The 19844-nt window shown below is 44.8% G+C and overlaps 2 protein-coding genes across 8 annotated transcripts in view; one reads left to right on the top strand and one right to left on the bottom strand.

Annotated features, from left to right (window-relative positions):
• Positions 1-2554, top strand: part of PHAF1 (phagophore assembly factor 1) — a 33080-nt gene extending 30526 nt beyond the window's left edge. Inside the window, exons 15-18 of one of the 6 annotated variants that reach the window (XR_001331700.2) lie at positions 38-110; positions 566-651; positions 769-1030; positions 2359-2554. Coding sequence is in view for 5 of the 6 variants with exons in the window: in XM_088062144.1 (XP_087918270.1) it covers positions 38-110; positions 566-651; positions 769-841 (232 nt within the window). In the remaining variant the exon portion in view is untranslated. Of the gene's footprint in view, positions 1-37; positions 111-565 lie in introns of all 6 variants that reach the window. The other 5 variants (XM_088062144.1, XM_088062145.1, XM_014255478.2 and 2 more) reach the window with 5 other exon arrangements.
• Positions 2555-8251: 5697 nt separating this feature from the next.
• Positions 8252-17743, bottom strand: B3GNT9 (UDP-GlcNAc:betaGal beta-1,3-N-acetylglucosaminyltransferase 9). Of its 2 annotated transcripts, XR_001331692.2 has the most exons (4): positions 17551-17743; positions 12398-12440; positions 9643-11582; positions 8252-9549 (listed from the first exon to the last, which is right to left on the bottom strand). XR_001331692.2 is itself a non-coding variant. In XM_005526327.3 (3 exons), exon 3 carries the CDS (start codon positions 11516-11518, stop codon positions 10274-10276), a length of 1245 nt encoding a protein of 414 aa, XP_005526384.1. In that variant the 5' UTR covers positions 11519-11582; positions 12398-12440; positions 17551-17743; the 3' UTR covers positions 8252-10273. The 2 variants fall into 2 exon arrangements, 1 of the variants encoding a protein (XP_005526384.1); XM_005526327.3 differs by having other exon boundaries at positions 8252-11582.
• Positions 17744-19844: the final 2101 nt, after the last annotated feature.

Raw genomic sequence — 19844 nt, forward strand, 5'->3', positions numbered from 1 at the left:
TCCATTTAAAATTTTTTTTCCCCTCTTTTCTGTTCAGGTCATCATCTCCGAACAACACTAACCCATTTGGGTCAACCTTTTGCTTTGGACTGCAGCGAATGATCTTTGAGGTTAGGAAAAAAACCCTTTTATTCTTGTCTGAGCATGGGAAGAAGACGAGTTTGCTATTCCTTATGAATGGCTTCTTACTTCCTATTGCAATAAAAGCCTGTGCTTGGGAGTGGTATAATTTTAGTGCCTGTTGGCGGAAGGAGGGAACTTCGCAACCTCCTCTCTGAGGCTGTACATTTGCATGTTAAAGCTGAAACTTCAGGTTTGTCACCTGGAACTCATGCTAGCAGGATACATTCAGATACATTCACATGGCTGGTTGGAGCAGATGGTGTTGTGTCATGGAAATATAAGAGACTGTTTTTAGGAACCAGCCAAGAGCTTGTTGCTGTCATTTATTGTTGGAATTTCTCTCTTCAGGCAGATCACTTCTGTATTTACCATTTTAATACTTCCGATTTTGTTTAGTGTAGCACTTCTTTTAATATCCCTTTTCCCTGCTGTGCTTTTGCAGGTGATGCAGAATAATCACATAGCTTCTGTTACTCTGTATGGCCCCACACGGCCCAGCAGCCAGTTGAGAACGTCGGACCTTCCCCAGTGAGCATCCCCTGCAAAGTCAGCTAATCTCAATGCTACAGAATTAGTACAGCGTGCCTTGATTTGCTGCCACTTATAATATGGAAAGCACGTTATGATTTTATTTTTTTTTTCAAGAAGCCTTTCCACCCAGGAGCGGTGTGGAGAGGAAATTCTCTCAACCCTTCATCATGGGGCATGGAACTGTTGATGGAGGAAAGCAGCTTGGGTGCCTGTGCCGTCATTTATTCCTCTCCGTTGCCCTCATCCTATGCAGCACAGACCTGAAGAGACTGTCCCTCCTTCTCAGCTGGCAGAAGGGGGAAATGGAAGAGGGGCACGTAATGACTGCAAGAATTAGAAGCACAAACTTTCTGAGCCTTGGAGCATCTGGAAGCAGGTATTGATTTTAGTCTGTTTGTGTTACTGTATTGATGTGGTGGTCACATTTTAAGAAAACGTGTGTGTATATATATATAGATCTAAACACCTCGGTATTTCTGTGGCTTAGGACATTGTACCAAGTGTGACAAGGATGTATATATGTCCATGATTTCAGGCACCACATCTTTGTGTAACTTTAAACCAAGCAAGTAGCATGTGCATAATACTTGGTTGTAACATTTGCACTACATACACTTTAATTACTTGATAAACGTTTATCTTCACTGAGGAGCATCTGTGTACTGGGAGTGAGTGGGGTGTGGTGGTTATTTAATGTACACTGCGCATAAAGCTTATTTATACAGTGGATCAAATTTATCCACCTTCCTGCACTAATATGTACTTGATATGCTGATACAATTTTTTTCTGTCATGGCTGGTTTACTAATTTTTTTTCATATGCAATTTTGAAAGAAAAAAAAAAAACTTCTGGAAGGGGTTATTTCTAGGATTGAATTATGTTTTAATGAAAAGATTTGATACAATTTTTCATACTAGTGAAAAATTTAACGAAGAAATAATGTTGCCTCATTTGCCTCTGTTCCAAAATCCTTTATTCCTACTCTATTTCCTCAGAGAAAGGAAAGCTGTATATAATGGTATCTCAGAAATTCTGGAAATCCGCCATCACCAAGATAACCTTTTCTGTAACTTTTGATGTGTGATTTTAATTTATGCCAAAGGTTTAGCCAAAGACATCCTCGATGTAGTTTCACCATTTCTGTACATATATGCTAACTGCACACCCCACCCCAGCAGACAGGATATAGGCTTCTTTCTAGTTGGGAGATGCTGCTCGCGACATTTTATCCCAGGAGGATACTTTAGGTTTCTAGTTCTCTTACCAGTCTTATTTGGGAGAAATAGGTGGTCTGTCTTTGAAATAATGAACCCTTTTTAAAAATGGACAAGAGAAATGTATAATTTTATCCCATTTTTAATATTTTGGTGTCGCAACTTGTGATACATAGATGACAATTTTGTGAGTTTTACTATGTGTGTACAGATTTTTGTAAATATGACATTTTTGTAATTTTAACTCCATGTACAGTGTAATCCTGTATAGTTTATCAATGAATGAGAGATAGGAAATCGAATGTTAACTGAAGTTTTGGATCCTGGACCAGTAGCAGGGATAAATGTGTGTGTGTGTGTGAGACGTTCTTTGCCGTTTAGTCTTCCTGTATACTGTGATACTCTAAACTGTTTTGCTAAAACAAACAAAAAAGCCCCATGGAGAATCTAATGGATAAGGAAAAAGTTACTGTTTACCTTTATCCCTAGGTGTCACTCCTGTTGAATCCCTGTTCAATCTGTGCTGTCTCCTGTGATCGTTGCTTGCTAAGAAAATTCTATGCCTCAATCTTCCTTTTTGTTTCCTCTCTAATTTTAATTTCATTTTACATAGCCCTTCTGTAAATTAAATGGAATAATTATGAGCATGTACACTGAAAGAAAAATAAAAAGAGACTCTCAGTTACTGTTTTTGTGTTAAATACAGTTGCTGGGTGTTTTTGTAATAAAATCATGGATGTTCTTGCTTTTTCTTTTCTTATCAATTAGTTCTTTTTATTTTACTGGTTTTCAGACATTGTCTTTAAAGTACCTGACTAGTGTATAGTGACTTTATAGCCAGTTCAGTATGTTCTCCAAAGAAACAGTTACTAACATAACTTGGTAGATACATTAAAGCATTTTGTAAGGTTTTGCCCTGAAGTGGAGAAGGGAAGTCTTTAAACTGTGATTGACAGCACCGTGGGCTGTGCACTGTGTTCAGAAATGGGATTGTTACGCTCCTGTGGACCCTTGGGGATCATGGAAATTGATTGAGCTTCAAAGAGGGAGAACATGACACAGCAGAAGGGAGGAAGTGCCTGCAGTGAAAGCAGCAAATGTGAGTTCTGTACTTTGTTCGTGTGCTCCGAGGGATTTCACAGAAAAGCTGTGGGAGTCTCCCTGCCCTGAAGCAGCTCAAAGGTTAATGCAGGGCACAAGGAATGGGACTTCTCCTGCTCTGGCTGTGTGGGGCAGGCAGAGCACTCAGCCCTCCTCCTGCAGCATCCCTCTGTGCTGGAGTACAAACTGAGCTTGCCTGCTGCTTGGCTCAGTGTGCTCTTGCAGAACTTTATGGTCTCCAAACTGAAATGCTGTGCATGCTGATTCTTATTACTAAAATGTGACAGCAATCTTGATGCTAATTCCAATTAATTTTAATTCATCGTTTTCTAATATAGGCTCCAGATAAGCAGCAAGAGGAGATAAATCCTTGATGGGATGATTTCACTAATGGCTATGCAGATGCCACCAGTATCCTGCTCTTAAGCATACTGAGTTGAATTTCCTCAGAAGAGGTCAGGCCTGCTGCTGTAGCATGAACCCTGACACTCAGGATAGAAGCAGCAGCTAACCAAAGGTATTTAATAACTACAGTGACTCAGGCTTTACTTGTAATGCTCTGGTGAGTCCAAGAGACTAAAATAGTATTGGTAATTAACAGTTCTCTCTTAACAACCCATATACTTCTTTAGGTCAGCCCCTTGATACTGAAAAATTCTCTGCACACACAGAAAATTAAAGGCAATTTTGTGTCTTGGCTGTTGCTGCTGGACTAAGCTTAAAGCATTTGACTTTTGGGAGAAGCAGATCTGAAGAAGCACCAGGAGGGATAATGTGGAGCTACTCTTAAGGATTTCCTCACCCCCCCTTTGTGAATGTAGCTGTTCACAGCTCTCTTGTCTAAGACGTTTTGATTTGTTTGCTCCTATTCCGACTAAGCCAAGCTGTTCCTGAGCTGATGCATTAGAGAAGCATTGTGGAGCATTTAAGGACTTGCTGAGAAGTTCAGGAATGAGTAGAGAGGAATGATGGTGGGTTTGAATCAGAAAGAACAGAGGAAGGAGTAGAGGAGCTCTGGGGAACAAAGCAGGGATGGCAGTGTGGCAGGAAGGGAGGCTGGAATGAGGCAGTTCATCTGAACCAAGAGAACTGTTCTGTGGAAAGGGCTGCTCAGGGGGGAGCAAGGGGCCAGCTCTGATTCCCTCTCCCAAAGGAACTGAGAGATTTGGGCTGCATCAGATCCCAGGTGGCCTTGTTCCTTGTAATAATCCTGTGTGGTTTGGTACAGATCCTGCATGTTGGTAACATGTGTGTTGGTCCATCATTTTAGTTTCATATGCTAAAACTGTTTGATATAAAGTTAAGTACAATTGCATTTTTAATAAAATGTGTAGTGCATATGATCCCCTTCTGATGTGTGCTGTTTTCCTTTGTAAAGAAGTGAGGAGTTTGTCTGTGTGTCTGCTTAACTTGAATATTGCAGTACTGTCCACAGTATTTAATTTGTTTACACTTAATAAAATTGGTTGTTGTGCCCTTCTTTAAGGAGGTGAAGCTGACATTTTTTCCTGTATTCTTCAGGCCTTCAAGCAGTCCCTGGGCTCCTGTGATGGCTCCAGGCAGTGCTATATAGATAAGTGAGGCTGTGCAGTACTAGAACCCTCTGTTCCCCAAAATGCAGTTCCTGACAAGAAAAAGCAATCTTCTGTTGCCAGGAACTGTCACATTTTTAATTCTAAACAGATTTTTTTTTTTCTCAAAGAGTAATCATATGGTGTGTGAGAACTGATTCATGTGATCATAATTATTCATATTCCAGAGCTCCCATCCAACCTGTTTAAAACAAAACTTTAAACACTACAAGAAGATGGTGATTCATCATTACTTTGGGGCTGGCTGGAGGTTAGGGGCCAGCTGCTGTTTTCCAGAGGGAAAACAAGGGTGTTGCTGCCCCCTTCACAGTGACTTTCTACCTGCTGTTAGAACCTGTTTGTCACTTTACTTTAAGCCAGAACTTCTGTTAGGCTTTTGTGTTTGGTGGCTCAAAAGATACATTGAGAGTAAATCTGCATGTGTGAGTCAGCAGCTCGTACTTTGAAAGAAATGTTATGTCCAAGCCCTCTCTGCTTGCTTTCTCCAGAGTATTTGGGCAAAGACCAAGTTGATTGATTTGGCACAATTTCAAATGGGCTGGTTGTGTTCAGAATAAATTTTTTTATGTTTTGATGCAAGAAACATTATTCCATGCTAGTTACAGTTATTTTGTGTCAACTTTTGCCCAATAAACACCTTTTTTTAAAAACCTTGATTACACCAGTGCAAATCCCCCTCCTCTCTGCCTGACTGTCAGACACAATCTGACAGCACATGTAGCAATAAATACCTCACTGTGTCTGAGGAGTTAAAATACTGGTTAGTTCTGGTTGGTTCTTTTCATGTAAAGTGTGAACCTTCAGAGAGAAGGTAAGGCCGAAGTAAAACAAGGGGAAATGAAAGATGGAGCTTACTGGAGATGTAACTCTTAAGCATTAAAAATAATCTCAGTGAAGCAGAGCCCATGAAGGATTTGTTTTTTTGGGGAGTGTATGTGTTACTTGGAGGGCTCAGGTGCAACTTAAATATCATATTCTTTGCCTATGTGAGTTTTTGCTGTAACTGATAAAGTCACTGTTAAAATGTTTATCTGCCAAAGCTTACATCCCAAGCGCTTGTGTTTGTGGGGATGTCTGTTTCTCCAGCAGGTAAGATAATTTCTCCTTGTGGTTTGGAAAGAAATGAGTGCTTGAAACAGCAGCAAAGGCAAGCTGGAGTTTGCAGCCCTCTGTGGTGTAAGATACCATTATTACAGTAACTTTTATTCTGAACTAGCTGAAGTTGTTTAGTGTAATCTTTTCTATTTCATACATTAATGAATTCCCCTTTAAATTTTACTCCTTTAGTTATTTTAATGTACTGCATATTGCAATTCTGGAAGCTGGTTTTAAGTGTCTTAATGCTTTACACCTACACTGTATGTATATATATGTGTGTGTATATATATATATATATATATATATAGATATATATATATTCCACTAAGTGCATAAGTTTCATCCTCATATTACTATCCCTCAGAGAGACATTTAGTTTAAAACCAATCACAAAAATCCCTGCATGATTATGCAATGTGCAGTATAATCAACTAAATCATCAAACCAGCTTGATTTGCTATATTCCCTTTTCCCCTCTGCTCATCTCAGAAAAACTGCAGCCCTGAAATCCTGAATTTGCCCTGTCCCAGAGCTGGGCAGCTCTGCTGCATCCACAAGTAGGGAGGCTACGGTGATTATTCCACCCTTTTCTGCTTCTGTGGCTGTAGACACCATTTGTCTTATTATCACACCTTGATTTCCTCCCAGCTCAGGCAGCCCCCCCTGAGACAATGTTGTCACTGCAAACCTGTGTTATGTTTTTTCCAAGGTTTTAGCACATGGATTGTCAGCAGATGTGCTGGGAAAGGGAGTGGGGGAGAGAAGATCCATGAGCTGGGTGTGAATGGTTCAGAGAGAGCATTGGGCTGGCCAGAAATGGTGGAGGAGCTGTTTCCCACTCCTGGAGGAACTCAGTTGTGCTCCTCCTTCGGGTTTGCTTTCCTCTTTACTTTCCCCTCTCATTCCACAGTATGGTTTGCTTTACTGATCACTAACCAAGAAAGTAATGAAAAATTGTATTTAAAAGTTTGACTGGTTTTTAAAGCTGTCGCTGCAGTTAGTAGTATCATTAGGGAGATGTGGTGGGCTGATTTTCTGGGCTGCTGAGACCTGCAAGTCCAGCTGGAAGAGGTACAACTCAGGAGAACAGCAGTTTTTCATGCCAGGCTTTGGGACAGACTTCTTTTTCTCTCTGATCTGATGGTCTTTCAGCACTCCCCAGGGAATGTTCCCAGTGCTGATATTTAGTGAAGGTTCTCTAAGCCGTTTGATTATTGTACTGTTTGAGTTTGCGGTTGAGATTTGCTTCTGAGAACCTGCGGTAGAAAGATGAATAATTAAGCTGCAGACAGGAAGCACAAGATTTTAATGCTGAATTGCTTCAGAGCCCTCTTTGGCTTTCTTTTTTATGATGTCTGAGTCTGCAGTGGCTTGCCTGAATGACGGATCTTGGCATTCGCTACCAGCTCATGTGTCCAGAGATGCACTTGGACATGCTGAATGTGAGGCTCAAGCCAGTTCTGCTCATTACAGTGACCAAATCTGGCTACTTATGTACAGCAGGAACAAAACTTGACTGTGTTGATCCTTGGGACTCAATAAAACTTTACTGTATTAGTTGCAGGAGTTTATACTGAGAAAGTCTCCATGCCCTGTTTGCTACTGGTAAAATCCACTTAGGATGTTTTTATTTTTTCATGTCTTTAGTTATGAAAAAAATTATCAAGCAAAGATTTATAGCAAGTGTGACTGGTGCACTCAATTAGCCAGGTAATAAAATCTCCTCAGAATGTCATTCTGAAAAGGATGGGTTTGGGTTTCAGTGATGCATCAGAAAGGTTGGTAGAGGATCCTTCCTGACAGTTCTCATACATACCTGGGGCTTCAGGATTTTCTGGAAAGATCCTCATCCTTAAGGAAACAATCTTCAGCTTGGGTGAAGTCAAAGCCTTTGCCTACTATAGCAGGAAGTAGAATTCAATAAATTGCAGGGATTGCAATACAGCTCTTAGTATTTCCCCACAGCATTATGCTCACATATGGCATCTGTGAACTTCCAGCTCAACTGCAGAGGCAAATGGAAACTTAAAGCCAGGTCAGATAGGCCATGCAGCAGAGGCTGGAGAACAAAACCAGATGGATCTTTCATCAAGAGAGGTTCTGGTATTCACTGGATAAAAGAAATGAGCTATTCTATAGACTGAGGTAATGAAGTAAACAGTTTACTCTAGTTGTGTTTCTGCCATCAGGGTATGTGCTGGCACAGACTGTGTCAACACAGATGTTGAACAACAACTTTGATCTGGGACAAAATGCACTCATTAATGCTGTGTTGTGGATAGACTGTGGATTTGAAGATGTTAGAGAGGGAGGAGCCAATCTCTGCATCTTCAAGTGTAAAAGAAAAACCTTAATAAGGACTGCTGAACCTGACTAGCTGCTTCATAGGAAACAGCAAGGTAAACTCTGTTTATTTTTCTGTCATTGCCATTAAATTAAGTCCAGCATAAGGGAAGACTTACCAAGTTATCCAAAATGATGAATAATGCATTTTTCCTGTTACTGTCTTCGTGAAAATCCCTGTGGTTTTAGTCTTGCAACATGTATGTAGGTGTACTTGACAAAGTCACTCTGACAACTAGAGGCACATCTGTATGCTGTCTTTTAATGATGGTATAAATAATTTCCCAAACTGTAAACTACTCACAGGTAATACATTTCTGTACAATTTCATAAATACACAAGTATCACACGTGTTAGCAGACAAGGGTGGGGGTGACTTTGTCCTACCACTGAGGTTTTGGCTTAGCTCCACACCTTGCAAAGCTCCTTGTGAAGCTCACGTCAACATTTTGTATTTCAGGATTGCATCCTGAAAATATCCCAAATGTAGAAAACTTGGCATTTCTATATAGCTGACCTTCTCTTGGAAATACATTATTGTAAGCCTTGAACTCATGATGATCACCATCGTGTAAAGCTGTTGTTCATAGTCTGCCCCAGACATGTGCAGCCTTCTGTTCTCTCTGAGCATCGTTACCGAGTACTGAGCCCAAAGTGCTGCGGGTGGGAGGGAGCTTACACACGGATATGAAATGCAGCTGTGCTGCAGCCTCTCTGCAAGAGAAAGGAACTTTAGGCCTTTATGGCTGATTGTAGTTTCCTTTGAAGCTCTGTGGATGTTCCATCCCAAGGGCTTCTCTGATGGACAGGAGTTTTGTTGAGGGGGTAAAAACTTGTAAAAGAATTAACAAACACAGTATCAGAGGTGAATTCAGGCCCCATGAATTCCCTAGCTTTTTAATCCTGATTTAGAGGAATTCACTTCTGCTTTGATGTCTGATAAAAGTATATTCTTCTAAGGTAGTCTGCTGTTGGGAAAAACAAAACACATCAAAGTCTGGACTATACTTTGAAAAACTGAGCAATTCAGTGTTCTTGTCTGATGCTTAAAATACTTAAAAAGTTCTCGACTGAACCTTGGGAAGCCCAACAGAAAGATTGCTGTGTGTATAATTCTTGCAATAAATTTAGACGGACTTTTATTCTGAAGTCCTTTTGTCTGAAAGCTTTCTCCCTTCACGTGATACCCTCAGCAGTATGAAAGTCCTGGCTGCTCTCTGCAGCTGACTGTGCTACTAAGCAAGAGCACCAAGGTCTGTAGAAACAGCCCAGTCCACTCTTTGGTTTGAAGCAGCTCCCAAGTGTGATGCAAGCAGCAACTCTGTGTGGGGTTACCCTTATAAGCAAAGGCCAAAGGATCTCTCCAGATGCAAACCTTCTCAAAATTTGGGTCAGATTGTGAGAGGGATCAAGTACTGTTGATGACTTCTGAATTTTCCCTGAATGTTAGTTAGCATAGTGCAGAGAGCCTGAGCTCGGGGAAGTGCCAAAACCTGCTCCACTGGTCCCTTGAATCTTGAGCATGGCAGTAGAGCAGATATTTGAGCTGAAAAGAATGACAAGAAATCAAGACTCAAAGTGATCAATTTGAAGTTCTTGTCCTTTCTCTTTGTCTGATCCTTTCTAGTTATCTACTTACCTGTCTTTTGCTCCACCAGCCACGCCAGCCTCAGCATCCAGTTTGATTTCTTGTAATCCACCTGAACTGCAACATTAGGACCCCATTTCAACAGCTGTTTGTTGTTCTCCTCTTACAAGGCCTGCAGAAAACCAACCAGGCAGCAGTGATGTGATTTGAGCAGACACTAAGGGGACTCGATTTCCTGTACCCTAATTACTGTTTGGTCATTTTTCAATAAATCCAAGTCAAGTAGCAAGTTGACAATAATCCTTGTGCTCCCTGGTGTCTGTTCTTACCCTATGTCTTCTTTCATTTCTCACACTTCTAACAATGCTGAAAAATCTCCAAGGGCTGCATTTGTCAATGTGCTTTTTACACATTGTCCCACTAAGCACTACTACTAGAATCCTAATAAATAATAATAAATTATATATATATATATATGTTATGATTATTTGGACTCATTAGTACAGCTGGACCCACATGTTATGTGCAAATGTGGAATTTGGGCAAATCCCTGCAATATTTTGTTGTCTTAACATTATGAATAAGATGTGTTAAAGTACTCAGAAAGTTGGTTTGTTGGGCTGTGTCGGTTCCAGGCTCCCTTTCTTGGCTGGTTTGCTGTGTGTGCTGCACTCTGCCTGCATTATCTGAGGGGTGATGCTGGTATTGTCTGAGCTTTCTTCTTCCATTGGAAAGGCTTCTTCACCTGCTTCTTCTGAGTACAGGAAAGCCGTGGGCTGTGGAGCAGGTTCCACATTAGCCAGATCTCAGCAACTTTCAGGCTATGAACTACCATGAGATCTTTGTAAAAACAGGGATCAAACGTCTGTAGGTGTGGGGCAGCAGAAGGCTTAACAATGCCAAAGGTCTTGAATCCTTCATGTAAAATGGGCTTGAGGCTGATTCTCTGTAAGCACATGCCCAAAAAGACATCATCAATGGGGAACAGCTCCACCTCTCTGCAAGCCCTAGAGAGCTTCCTCATGGTGCAGCCTGACAGCAAAAACCCTCCTCCTCCTGCATAGGCAGGGTAGATGCTCAGCCCATACATGGTCTCTGGGATGTAGTATTTGCTCTTCCGGACACGAATGGGACGGGCATTGTAGATGATGTCCCCAACAAAGAGGTCTTCAGTGGGATCGTGTCTCTTGAGGAAATCAACAATGTTCTCGACATTGACAAAAACATCAGCGTCACCTTTAAAAATAAATTTCACGTTGTGGCAGAATTGAGCAGCCCAGCTCAGGAAGTGGATCTCCTTCAGGGTCAGGTTGAAGAAAGTGTCCATGAAGTCCCAGAGTAAAATGTCCCGGTATGTCTGACTCTCCTGGTGCATCAGGGTCTCCCATGTTGCCAGCACTGTCCTATTCTTTGGTGTTCCCAGGAGGAACACTCGCTGGATCTGTTCCCCATTCACCAAACCCTCTCTGCCCCAAGTTTTCCGGACAATCTCACGCCTGTCAAAGTCTTCAACTACTGATTTGATAGCAATGAGCAGAAAGGGACCTCCTGGTGTTTTTTGGCATTTCCTGGGCTGGTTAATGAGGAGATTGAAGTTCCTGTTATCCTTGTTTAGGAGATAGAGCTTGAAGTTGAAGGCAGAATCAGTCAGTGGGGGTGGAGTTGTAGTTTGGACCCTGCTTTTGGCCACTTCTGTTTGTCTCATGACAGGGGTAACTTGGGGTCTGGGCGCAGTTGCCTCTGCTGGCATCAACCTCTGAGGTGCTCTGGGATTGGAGAATATTTTTGGTGCTACTCGAGGCTTGTTCTTTGTTGGCTCCTTCTTTCCTGCTGGGATTAAATGTTCCACTTGGGAATAGAGCAAAGAGCAAAGCGCTACCAGCAAGAAGAGGGTACAGATCACATCCCCTTTGGGGCGAACTCTCATTGTCTCTCCGGTGTTCCTGGGACTGTTAAAAGCTGTGTTTGAGCTGCCTGGCACCACTGTCCATCTGTAAATAACCACAGTGTGTCAGCAGTGAGGATTTGGCAGGTCTGAAGCAAGCAGGCAAGAGTAACTGAAACATCGTTCAAAAACACAGCAGCAAAGCACATTTTACCCACACAAGCACGGAGATGTTGAGGAACTTGTCAAAGGCACACAGGGTTGTAAACTTACTGCTGATCCCAGTGCCAGCTCTGTGACTTGGTTAGTTCAGTCACTAAGCAGTCATCTGTCATCCTGAAAACCACTCTCTAAGCACAACCCAAAATCCTGCATCGCTTACTGCTGCATGTGTTTTGTCATTTCAGAGATTTCATTGGGAAAAGTGAAGTGGAAAATGATGAATGATGCCATTCTCCCACAAATAATTACCTTTTCTTTTCTAGCTTGACAAGCATTACTGCTGCTTTTACCCTTTTTGACTCAAACCAGGAGGCCCACAGCTGACTGCTGAAGGACAGACTCTTCATGGCAGTTTGTTGCTGGTGTTTCCCTGCACACAGAGCCAGCTTTTGTTAAACCATTTTGTTAAACCATTTGTATTCAAAATGAATACATTGGGAACAATCTAGAATTCATACAGGAGCTTTCTCCTGCCAGTATTCTTTATAAAATATTAAACAATTGTAAGTAACTTCCATTAATAAGGTTAGAAGGGGCCATGGGTGTTTTTCCTCTGCCAAATCACCCTAACCCCTAAGTAAGAGGTGGGGAAATAAATCCCAATCTGCAGAAGCAAGACAGAGCGTGGTGTTAGGAAAATTTTGTTCATGTATGATAGATGAATTTGCCTTTTAAAATAAAGGATTTTTCCTCACTTACACTTTTCCTGGAGATCTTCTATCTTATTTGATCAGTTCTTCAACTGCAAACAAAGTGAGAATGAAAAGAGTAGTAAGAAGGCAGCAAGCAGCAGGTAACCACAGCTGAGGGAAAGAGCTGGTCAGGTGTCTGCAGCTGCAGCGAGGGCAGGTCCTGCCATCACCCTGTAGGTGCAGCCACTCCCTGCAGTGGCACAGCTGGACAGAGGGGCCCCACAGCTGCTCCAGGAGGAGGTGAGTGACTGTCATTATTCCTACCATCCTCAGCAAGAAAGAAGTTGAGCCCCACCCAAAAATTTTCCCACAAGTGCACATAAGTATTTTATACACCCACTAATAATGTATCATGTTCACAGGTGATTTGTGGCTCTCTCTTGCCTAAGTTGCACTAATAGAAGCTACCTGTGGAGGTATTACAGTTCTCTGTTTTGAATTAGCTGAGATCATATCCAAAGATGACTTCTGGGATAAAAAAAGATGGAGAGGAACTTTTGACAAGGGCATACAGTGATAGGACAAGGTGCAAATGCTAGGTAGGAATTTGGTGGTATCTGTTTTCAGCAAATCTCCTTTACTGTCCTGGATTAGATCACCTGCTTTTTGTTCATTAACCATCAATTTTGTGTCAACCATAATGTTAAGTTTTCCAACTCAAAATTAGATTGATGAGTCTGTAATTATGAAGTAATAAAACAGTAGCTCCTGTGGTATCTAAGCAATATTTCAAGACTTATGAGGAAGAAAAATTACTAAACCAGTTGACAGACCCTTTAAAATTCTTACATGCACGTTATTTGGACATTATTATTTAAATGCTGTGCTTTTTCATTACTGGTTAACTTCACCTCAAAGTTACTGGTGAAATAGAGTATTTCATCATCCTATGCTATTGCATGTCTTTTTCTCAAGTACAGCTCCAAAATGTCTACTAACCTCATCTGCTTTGTCTCCATTATTTATGAAATTGTTATTTTGGAAAACAGCATATCCATGCCTTGGTGTAAGGCTCTTTGCATTCCTGGTGGATTTAAAATCACTTTGGCCATGTCCTGTTGACCATGGGTTTTTTCCTTAGGCCTTGTTTCTTGCCTTTTTCTGCCCTCTGATAGAAGCTTTTCTTCATTTGTTAGCTTTCTTTGTTTACCTTTCACTCCTCTCCTAGGCGAGGCAGATGTTTTCACTGGCATAACTTTGATGCTTAATAGCAAGATTGAACAATTTTCTCAGATCTCTTGTAAATTGTTGTACAAATGTTTATAATATTCAGAATCTGTTTTCTGTTTATGTTCTTTCTGCCACGTGGCTTGGCTCATAACTCTGTTCAGCCTCGTGAAACAGTCCTTCCTGACACGTATAGGATGTTGGTTTGCATTTTACCTCTGAAGTCCCATCTCTTTCTTCACAGTAATAGCAAATTTCTTTTTCATTTTCTATGCAAAAGTTGGATCTTATTTCAGCTGCCAGGCTTCAGATGGTAATCAAGGAGCTGGATGAAAGTCCTGGCTTTTTCCCATGTTTAATGTTATCGGCAAGGGTTTGGAATAAAATGTGTGTGTCATGAAACTCTTAATTTCCATGGCTTGCAGATTTATACTGCCAGCATCTCAGAATCTGGCAATAAGTGCCCTTGCAAAAGCCAAGAAAAACCCTGAATTGTTACAAGCCTGGGCTGATAGCCCAGATTTTCCTCAGTGTTTTCTTTTATGGAAAGTAAAGGATCCTAAAGAGTGATTTCCATGCTGAAATAAAACAGTTCAGTGCTGAATATAGACCTCTCCTTTTCAAAAGAAGTTGCCAGCCCTTGAAGTGATTCCTTGATCTAATTATATGGATTTTCCAGTCTTTGTTAGATATTTCCTTCTTTGGAAGGAAAATACCCTTGATTATTACAGTGGTGTAAGCTCTATCCATGGATGCCAGTGTGGGAAAAGCTGTTCTGCTCTCGAATACAGAGGGATTGATGGTTCTGGCAGATGCTCTGGTATGTCCTAAAGCCAAAAGAATTATTCATCCACCTTGACACCAGGGGAAAAGAATTACAGAGCTATCAAAGTGAGCAGGAAATATTTGACGAGAGAGATGAGAGCCCAGCAGAGCGTTTCTCAGCACAGCACATCCCTGAGTGTCCGTATCTGAGGCAGATGTGCCTCTGCTTCCTACACTGCTGTGGGGAACATCCACCCAGCCGCTGAAATGGGGCTGGGCTTACAAACTGCTGCATCACTCAGTGCCTTGAGGAATGGCCTGGCTGCCAGCACTGCCTCTTGTATCCTCCAAGCTTGGAAAATGAGGCAGCTGTGCCTCTTTGTGTTGGCTGTCTGGGGATGGATACAGGGGGGTGTTGAGTCTGGCTTGATGGGGTCTGAATGGGACAATGGGGTTTGTCTCCCCAGGACAGCAGGGTCCTGGGGAAGGCTGGGGATGTTGCATCGTGGGCTGTGAGCACCAGCAATATCCAGAGGGCTGAGCTGGGCAGTAGGAAGAGACTGATAGGTCCCATATCCATGAGGTGGCAAGATGAGGAGCCCATAAATAAGGAATGAGTTGAAGAACCAAGGGGGCACAGGCTGCACAGCCTGAGGGGCAACAAAAGGCTGGAAAGCTGAGTGTCTTGAGAGCTATCCCAGGAATGGGGCTCATGAACCAGGACCAAGGGAGCACAGTGAGAGGGCAGAGGCTCAGTGCTGAGCTGCACATGATGGCACAGCTCAGACTGGCACTGCTGGCCAGTCCTGTGGAGCCAGGTGAGCCTGCCAAGGCTTTCCCTTGGAAGACTGTGCCCTGAGGGAGCTGTGATAAGTTTATCTCAAGCCTCTACTAGAGAGATACCCCTTAGATGGGCCCATCCTCCCTTGGCATGGAGAACTATTGCACCATGCTTGGTGACTATGCTGATCCTTTGTAACCCATTGGTTTTCCCCCATAAAAACCCAGCTCCTGCCCATTTCAGCAGGGAGCTGCTGTCCCTGGCTACCCTTCGCAGAGCTGCTGGACAATAAAGGCTGTCTCTGTGGAATCGTCACACGATGCTCCTGTCTCCCTATCTCTGAGTCGGCCTGGGATAATCTAGCAAGCTGAGCTGAAATCACTGAGCTGAAATCACTTGCAGCCACAGGCTGCCCCTTGCTGAGGTTCCTTGGTGGCCAGGGATCACCAGAGACCCCCCAAAGGCTGTCTCCTGTGGGACTGCTCCCTCTGGGAAGGTCGTGGCTCCCCAGGTCAGATCAACAGACCCGACCTGGCCACCACACAGTGCCACAGTCACAGCACTGCAGCATCACTGCTGCTGTTGTTTGCTGTAGCACCTGGAGGCAAAAGCTCTGTTGAGTCAAATATTGAGAAGCAGGTAACAAAAATGCAGGCCCTGCTCCAAAGACAATTTCCAACTTTCCTGTCAGAGCTGTTTTTCAGGGCATTAAAATTTTTTTTCCAGGCCAGAGCAAACGAATGGATGAAATCCATGCTGTTACAGGACAGGGTGCCTTATTTATCTGCTTGCCCCAGTCCTCAAACATGTAGTTTGATCAGCTTCCCAGCTGGCTGGTCCCATTTAATTGCAGTTTCTCCTGCTGGCACTGCCAGCCTTCCCTTTGCAATGCCAGTCACGTTGGATAACTCTTGCAAATGGCTGCTGCGGTCGCCTCCTTTCACCTTCCACCCCAGTCACGAAGCTTTTATGAAATGTGCAAACTTAAACACAGAGGAAGCGCAGAGCTGCTGTGTGAAGGAGGTTGACATGGCTGTTTCCATGTGCAGGGGTCCCAAAAAGAACTCATCCCTCCTCGCTGGGGACCGGTGCGATTCCATGGCTGCAGAGCACAGGAGCCCCGCTGACCCCCGGCAGGACCAGCTGCCTGCAGGAGTGAGCTCCAGGAAAGGCTGGCTGCCAGCACCCTGCTCCCCTCGCCCTGCTGGCCCAGGGGAAGTCACTCAGGCACACATGGCATGGTTTGGGGGCTGCAGCTCGTTTAAGCTGTGTGTGATTTGCGTCCCTTTCGGGGCAGTGCCTGCGCAGGGCTGTGCTGTGCCAGGCACCCGGGCTGGGCCCCAGCAGCCTGGGAGAGCTGCAGCTCCCCCTGAGCACAGCACCGCATCTCCAGCGAGAGTGCTCAGGGTGAAAGGTAGTGCCCAGTGACCACCTGCAGGCTCAGCAGCCTCCAGAGGTACTTTCCTACATTCAGATGCAGTCTTGCTCATCAGTAGTCTGACTTTCGGAATGGCAGAGGGCTCAGTGGCTCAACTCACACCCTGAGTGCTTTGGGGAGACAGGTCCCTCCCGAGCAGCCAAGGTGAGGAACCTGCTCTCTTTCAAACATTAATTTTTCTGGGCCCCAGGAGGGGAATAAAACCTTGCAGGCTTGTTAAGGGGTAAGAAACAGTCCTTCTGAAACAAACACCTTCCTTTCCCAGCCCACCCCAGGCTGCAGTGCTCACCACCACCTCTTCGGCTCCCAGACCCTCTTCTGATAAATAATTTGCCCAATGCACCCCAAACCCAAGCAATTTCAGTGCAGTAGCCTGGATATATTGTTACACCCATGCTCAGATGGGAGAGCAAGTACATGCTGATACGTCCCACTAATATCAAGATTATACCCAACACATAAGTTTCTCAGAATCTGCTCAAAAGCTATTAAAAAATATGATCAGTAACTGCCTGTTTCACAGGGGCTAAATTATTTTGTCTTTGTGATGCTAGAGAGCTTGACAATTCCCATGTTTTGCTCAAAGCATACCACAGTGTAACATGGAGAAGATTCATGTCCTTTTACTGATGAAGAATAGCTTGTAAATGTAATGTGCCACCACTGGAACATATTTGTGTTTGGGAGGAAACCCTGTCTCAGAGCACTGCAGGCATTGTCTAAAGAAGCCCTGTAAAAACACTTCTGTAAAAACAACCTAAACATTCAAAGAAAGTTCTTTGGAAAGTAAAGTGTAAAGGAGACGTCTCAGGGCTGGAGCCTGCGTGTTCAGAGCCTGCAGCCGACTCTGCTGCGTGTTCACCATCACGGTGCAGGCTGCTGCATGTAACAACGTTCAAGAGCAGCAAGGCAAAAAGGAAAGCTGGGAGCAAAGGGAAGCAGCAAGGACAGACTCCAGTCCACCCTGCTCGAAACCCACCGACATCAAACACGCTTAATAGATACTTACATCCCATTTGATAGCGCTGATCCTGTGTCCCGTCGGTAATGTCTGTGCAGCGGGCTGCCAAGTAGGCACATCTGGATGTAGTTAGTGAGAGACATTCCTCAGCCTTCCAGCGAAGCCGAGGAAACCCTGGGGGCGCGGAGCAGCGCTGGCGGCTCGGGGCCGCTCCCCGCGGGCTGGGATCGGGGCTGTCAGGGATCGGGGCTGTCAGGGATCGGGGCTGTCAGGGATCGGGGCTGTCTGGGATCGGGGCTGTCTGGGATCGGGGCTGGGAGCGGGGCTGTCAGGGATCGGGGCAGGGATCGGGACTGGGGTCGAGGCTGTCTGAGATCGGGGCTGGGATCGGGGCTGGGATCGGGGCTGGGATCGGGGCTGGGATCGGGGCTGTCAGGGATCGGAGCTGTCGGGGATCGGGGCTGTCTGGGAGCGGGGCTGTCTGGGATCGGGGCTGTCTGGGAGCGGGGCTGTCAGGGATCGGGGCTGTCTGGGATCGGGGCTGTCGGGGATCGGGGCTGGGATCGGGGCTGTCTGGGATCGGGGCTGTCGGGGATCGGGGCTGTCGGGGATCGGGGCTGTCGGGGACGGGGGCTGTCTGGGATGGGGGCTGTCGGGGATCGGGGCTGTCGGGGACCGGGGCTGTCAGGGATCGGGGCTGTCAGGGATCGGGGCTGTCAGGGATCGGGGCTGTCAGGGATCGGGGCTGTCTGGGATCGGGGCTGTCTGGGAGCGGGGCTGTCTGGGATCGGGGCTGTCGGGGATCGGGGCTGTCTGGGAGCGGGCCGGGAGCCGCGCACAGCCGCAGCCCCGCAGCGAGGGGAGCCCAGCGGGCAGGGGAAGGAGCCGGACCCGGCCAAGCCCCGGCACGTGATGGGCCGGGGAGCGCCGATGGCTGCAGCGGGACAGGCGGAGGTGTGGGCAGAGAGAACGCACAGCCAGCTTGGGGACTTCCACCAATTCTGCAAAAAGGCTGGTTTTTCCTCTCCCTCTCCTCGTAACTTTTTTCAGTAAGAAATGGACTAACTTTTCTGAGCTTTTTTTTCTTTCTTTTTTTTTTTATACTTTAGTTTTGTTTTTTTTTCTTTTAATTCCCTTGCAAGTATTTTCCTCTGCAAAGAGTAAAATTGGAAATCAGAGGTTGACAGAGGTAGGGTTCAGCTCAAAAGTTAAATCCACTTGGGAGTTGATTTTTTTTTTTCCCTAGTAGGGAAATGATGGGAGGAAGTGTGAGCCGAGCAGTGCAAAGGCTGAAGACAGATTCAAGGGACCCTTCCAAAACCTGGAACAAAAAAACCCCTCAACCTCCCCCCACTTTTTTTTTTTTTTTTTTTTTTTTTTTTAATATTTAATTTGCAATATTTCAAAACAGTTTTTATTTGGAGTCAAATGTAACTGCTGGTCTACCAGCTGAGTGCAGCCATAGCACTTCCCATCCCTGTGGCTGCTTCTTTGTCTCTGCATTGTAAACAAGGACCCTTATTCCTCTAACAAAGGCCAAGTGTCTGGAGAGTGTCCAGACCACGGCCACTTTAGGAAGCAAAGTTTTTCATTAACTTGTCATAAAAGCAGGTTTTGATCTACTCTGTTGTTTTCACAAACACCTCTTTTTAAAACATAATATAAAAATCCCTTTTTGTAAGCATCTGTGCTTTCTTTGATGTATTTTTGATTTCAGCTCAAATATTGTGCTTTACTGAACGCACTGCCTCATGAAGAGTGGGTTCTTGATGGGCTACCCTCGGACCCTGCACTCACTCAGGTGCTGCAGGCTGGCAAAGTCCTTTCCTCATGGTCAGCAGCTGCCTGAGCCACAGCAGGTCCCTGCAGAACAGCACAGCTGATCAGAAACCTCAGCCATAAATGTTACTTAGCTTCAGCTTTCCCTGTGCCAGCCCAAGGTACCTCTGTTCTTTTCCTGCAGCAGCCCGGGTTACTTATCCCTGCTCTGTAAGGGGGCAGTGGATGGTCACAGGCAGAGACCAGCCCCTGTCTGCCTTTGCTCTGCAGGGCTGGCTGTGGAGGGAGGGCAACTGCTCCCTGAAACCACCAGGGACTTGCAGCAGTTATTTCCACCGTGATCCCTCACCCAGGTTTTGGGACCTGCCACTCTGCCTCCCTTTTTGCTTGCTCCCATGGGGTGAGAGTGGAAACAGAGGCTTTCATTAATTGCAGTGCCTTTGTGGCTGCCATGGCTTGGAGAGTCACACAGGGAGCTTGGAGGTGGAGGAGTTTCTCCATGGATGCTTCTACTTGGTGGCTGTCTCACGTGGACCTTGTTCCCTGGGCACTGATCCATGGCT

The sequence above is a fragment of the Pseudopodoces humilis genome, chromosome 14 (assembly GCF_049639895.1).
Source record: "Pseudopodoces humilis isolate 2021_Gansu_Grassland_sample_001 chromosome 14, ASM4963989v1, whole genome shotgun sequence".
In the NCBI taxonomy this organism is placed as follows: domain Eukaryota; kingdom Metazoa; phylum Chordata; class Aves; order Passeriformes; family Paridae; genus Pseudopodoces; species Pseudopodoces humilis.

Coding starts and splice junctions, on each gene's coding strand:
- B3GNT9 (XM_005526327.3), bottom strand. CDS start 11,518: ATGAGAGTTCGCCCCAAAGGGGATGTGATCTGTACCCTCTTCTTGCTG.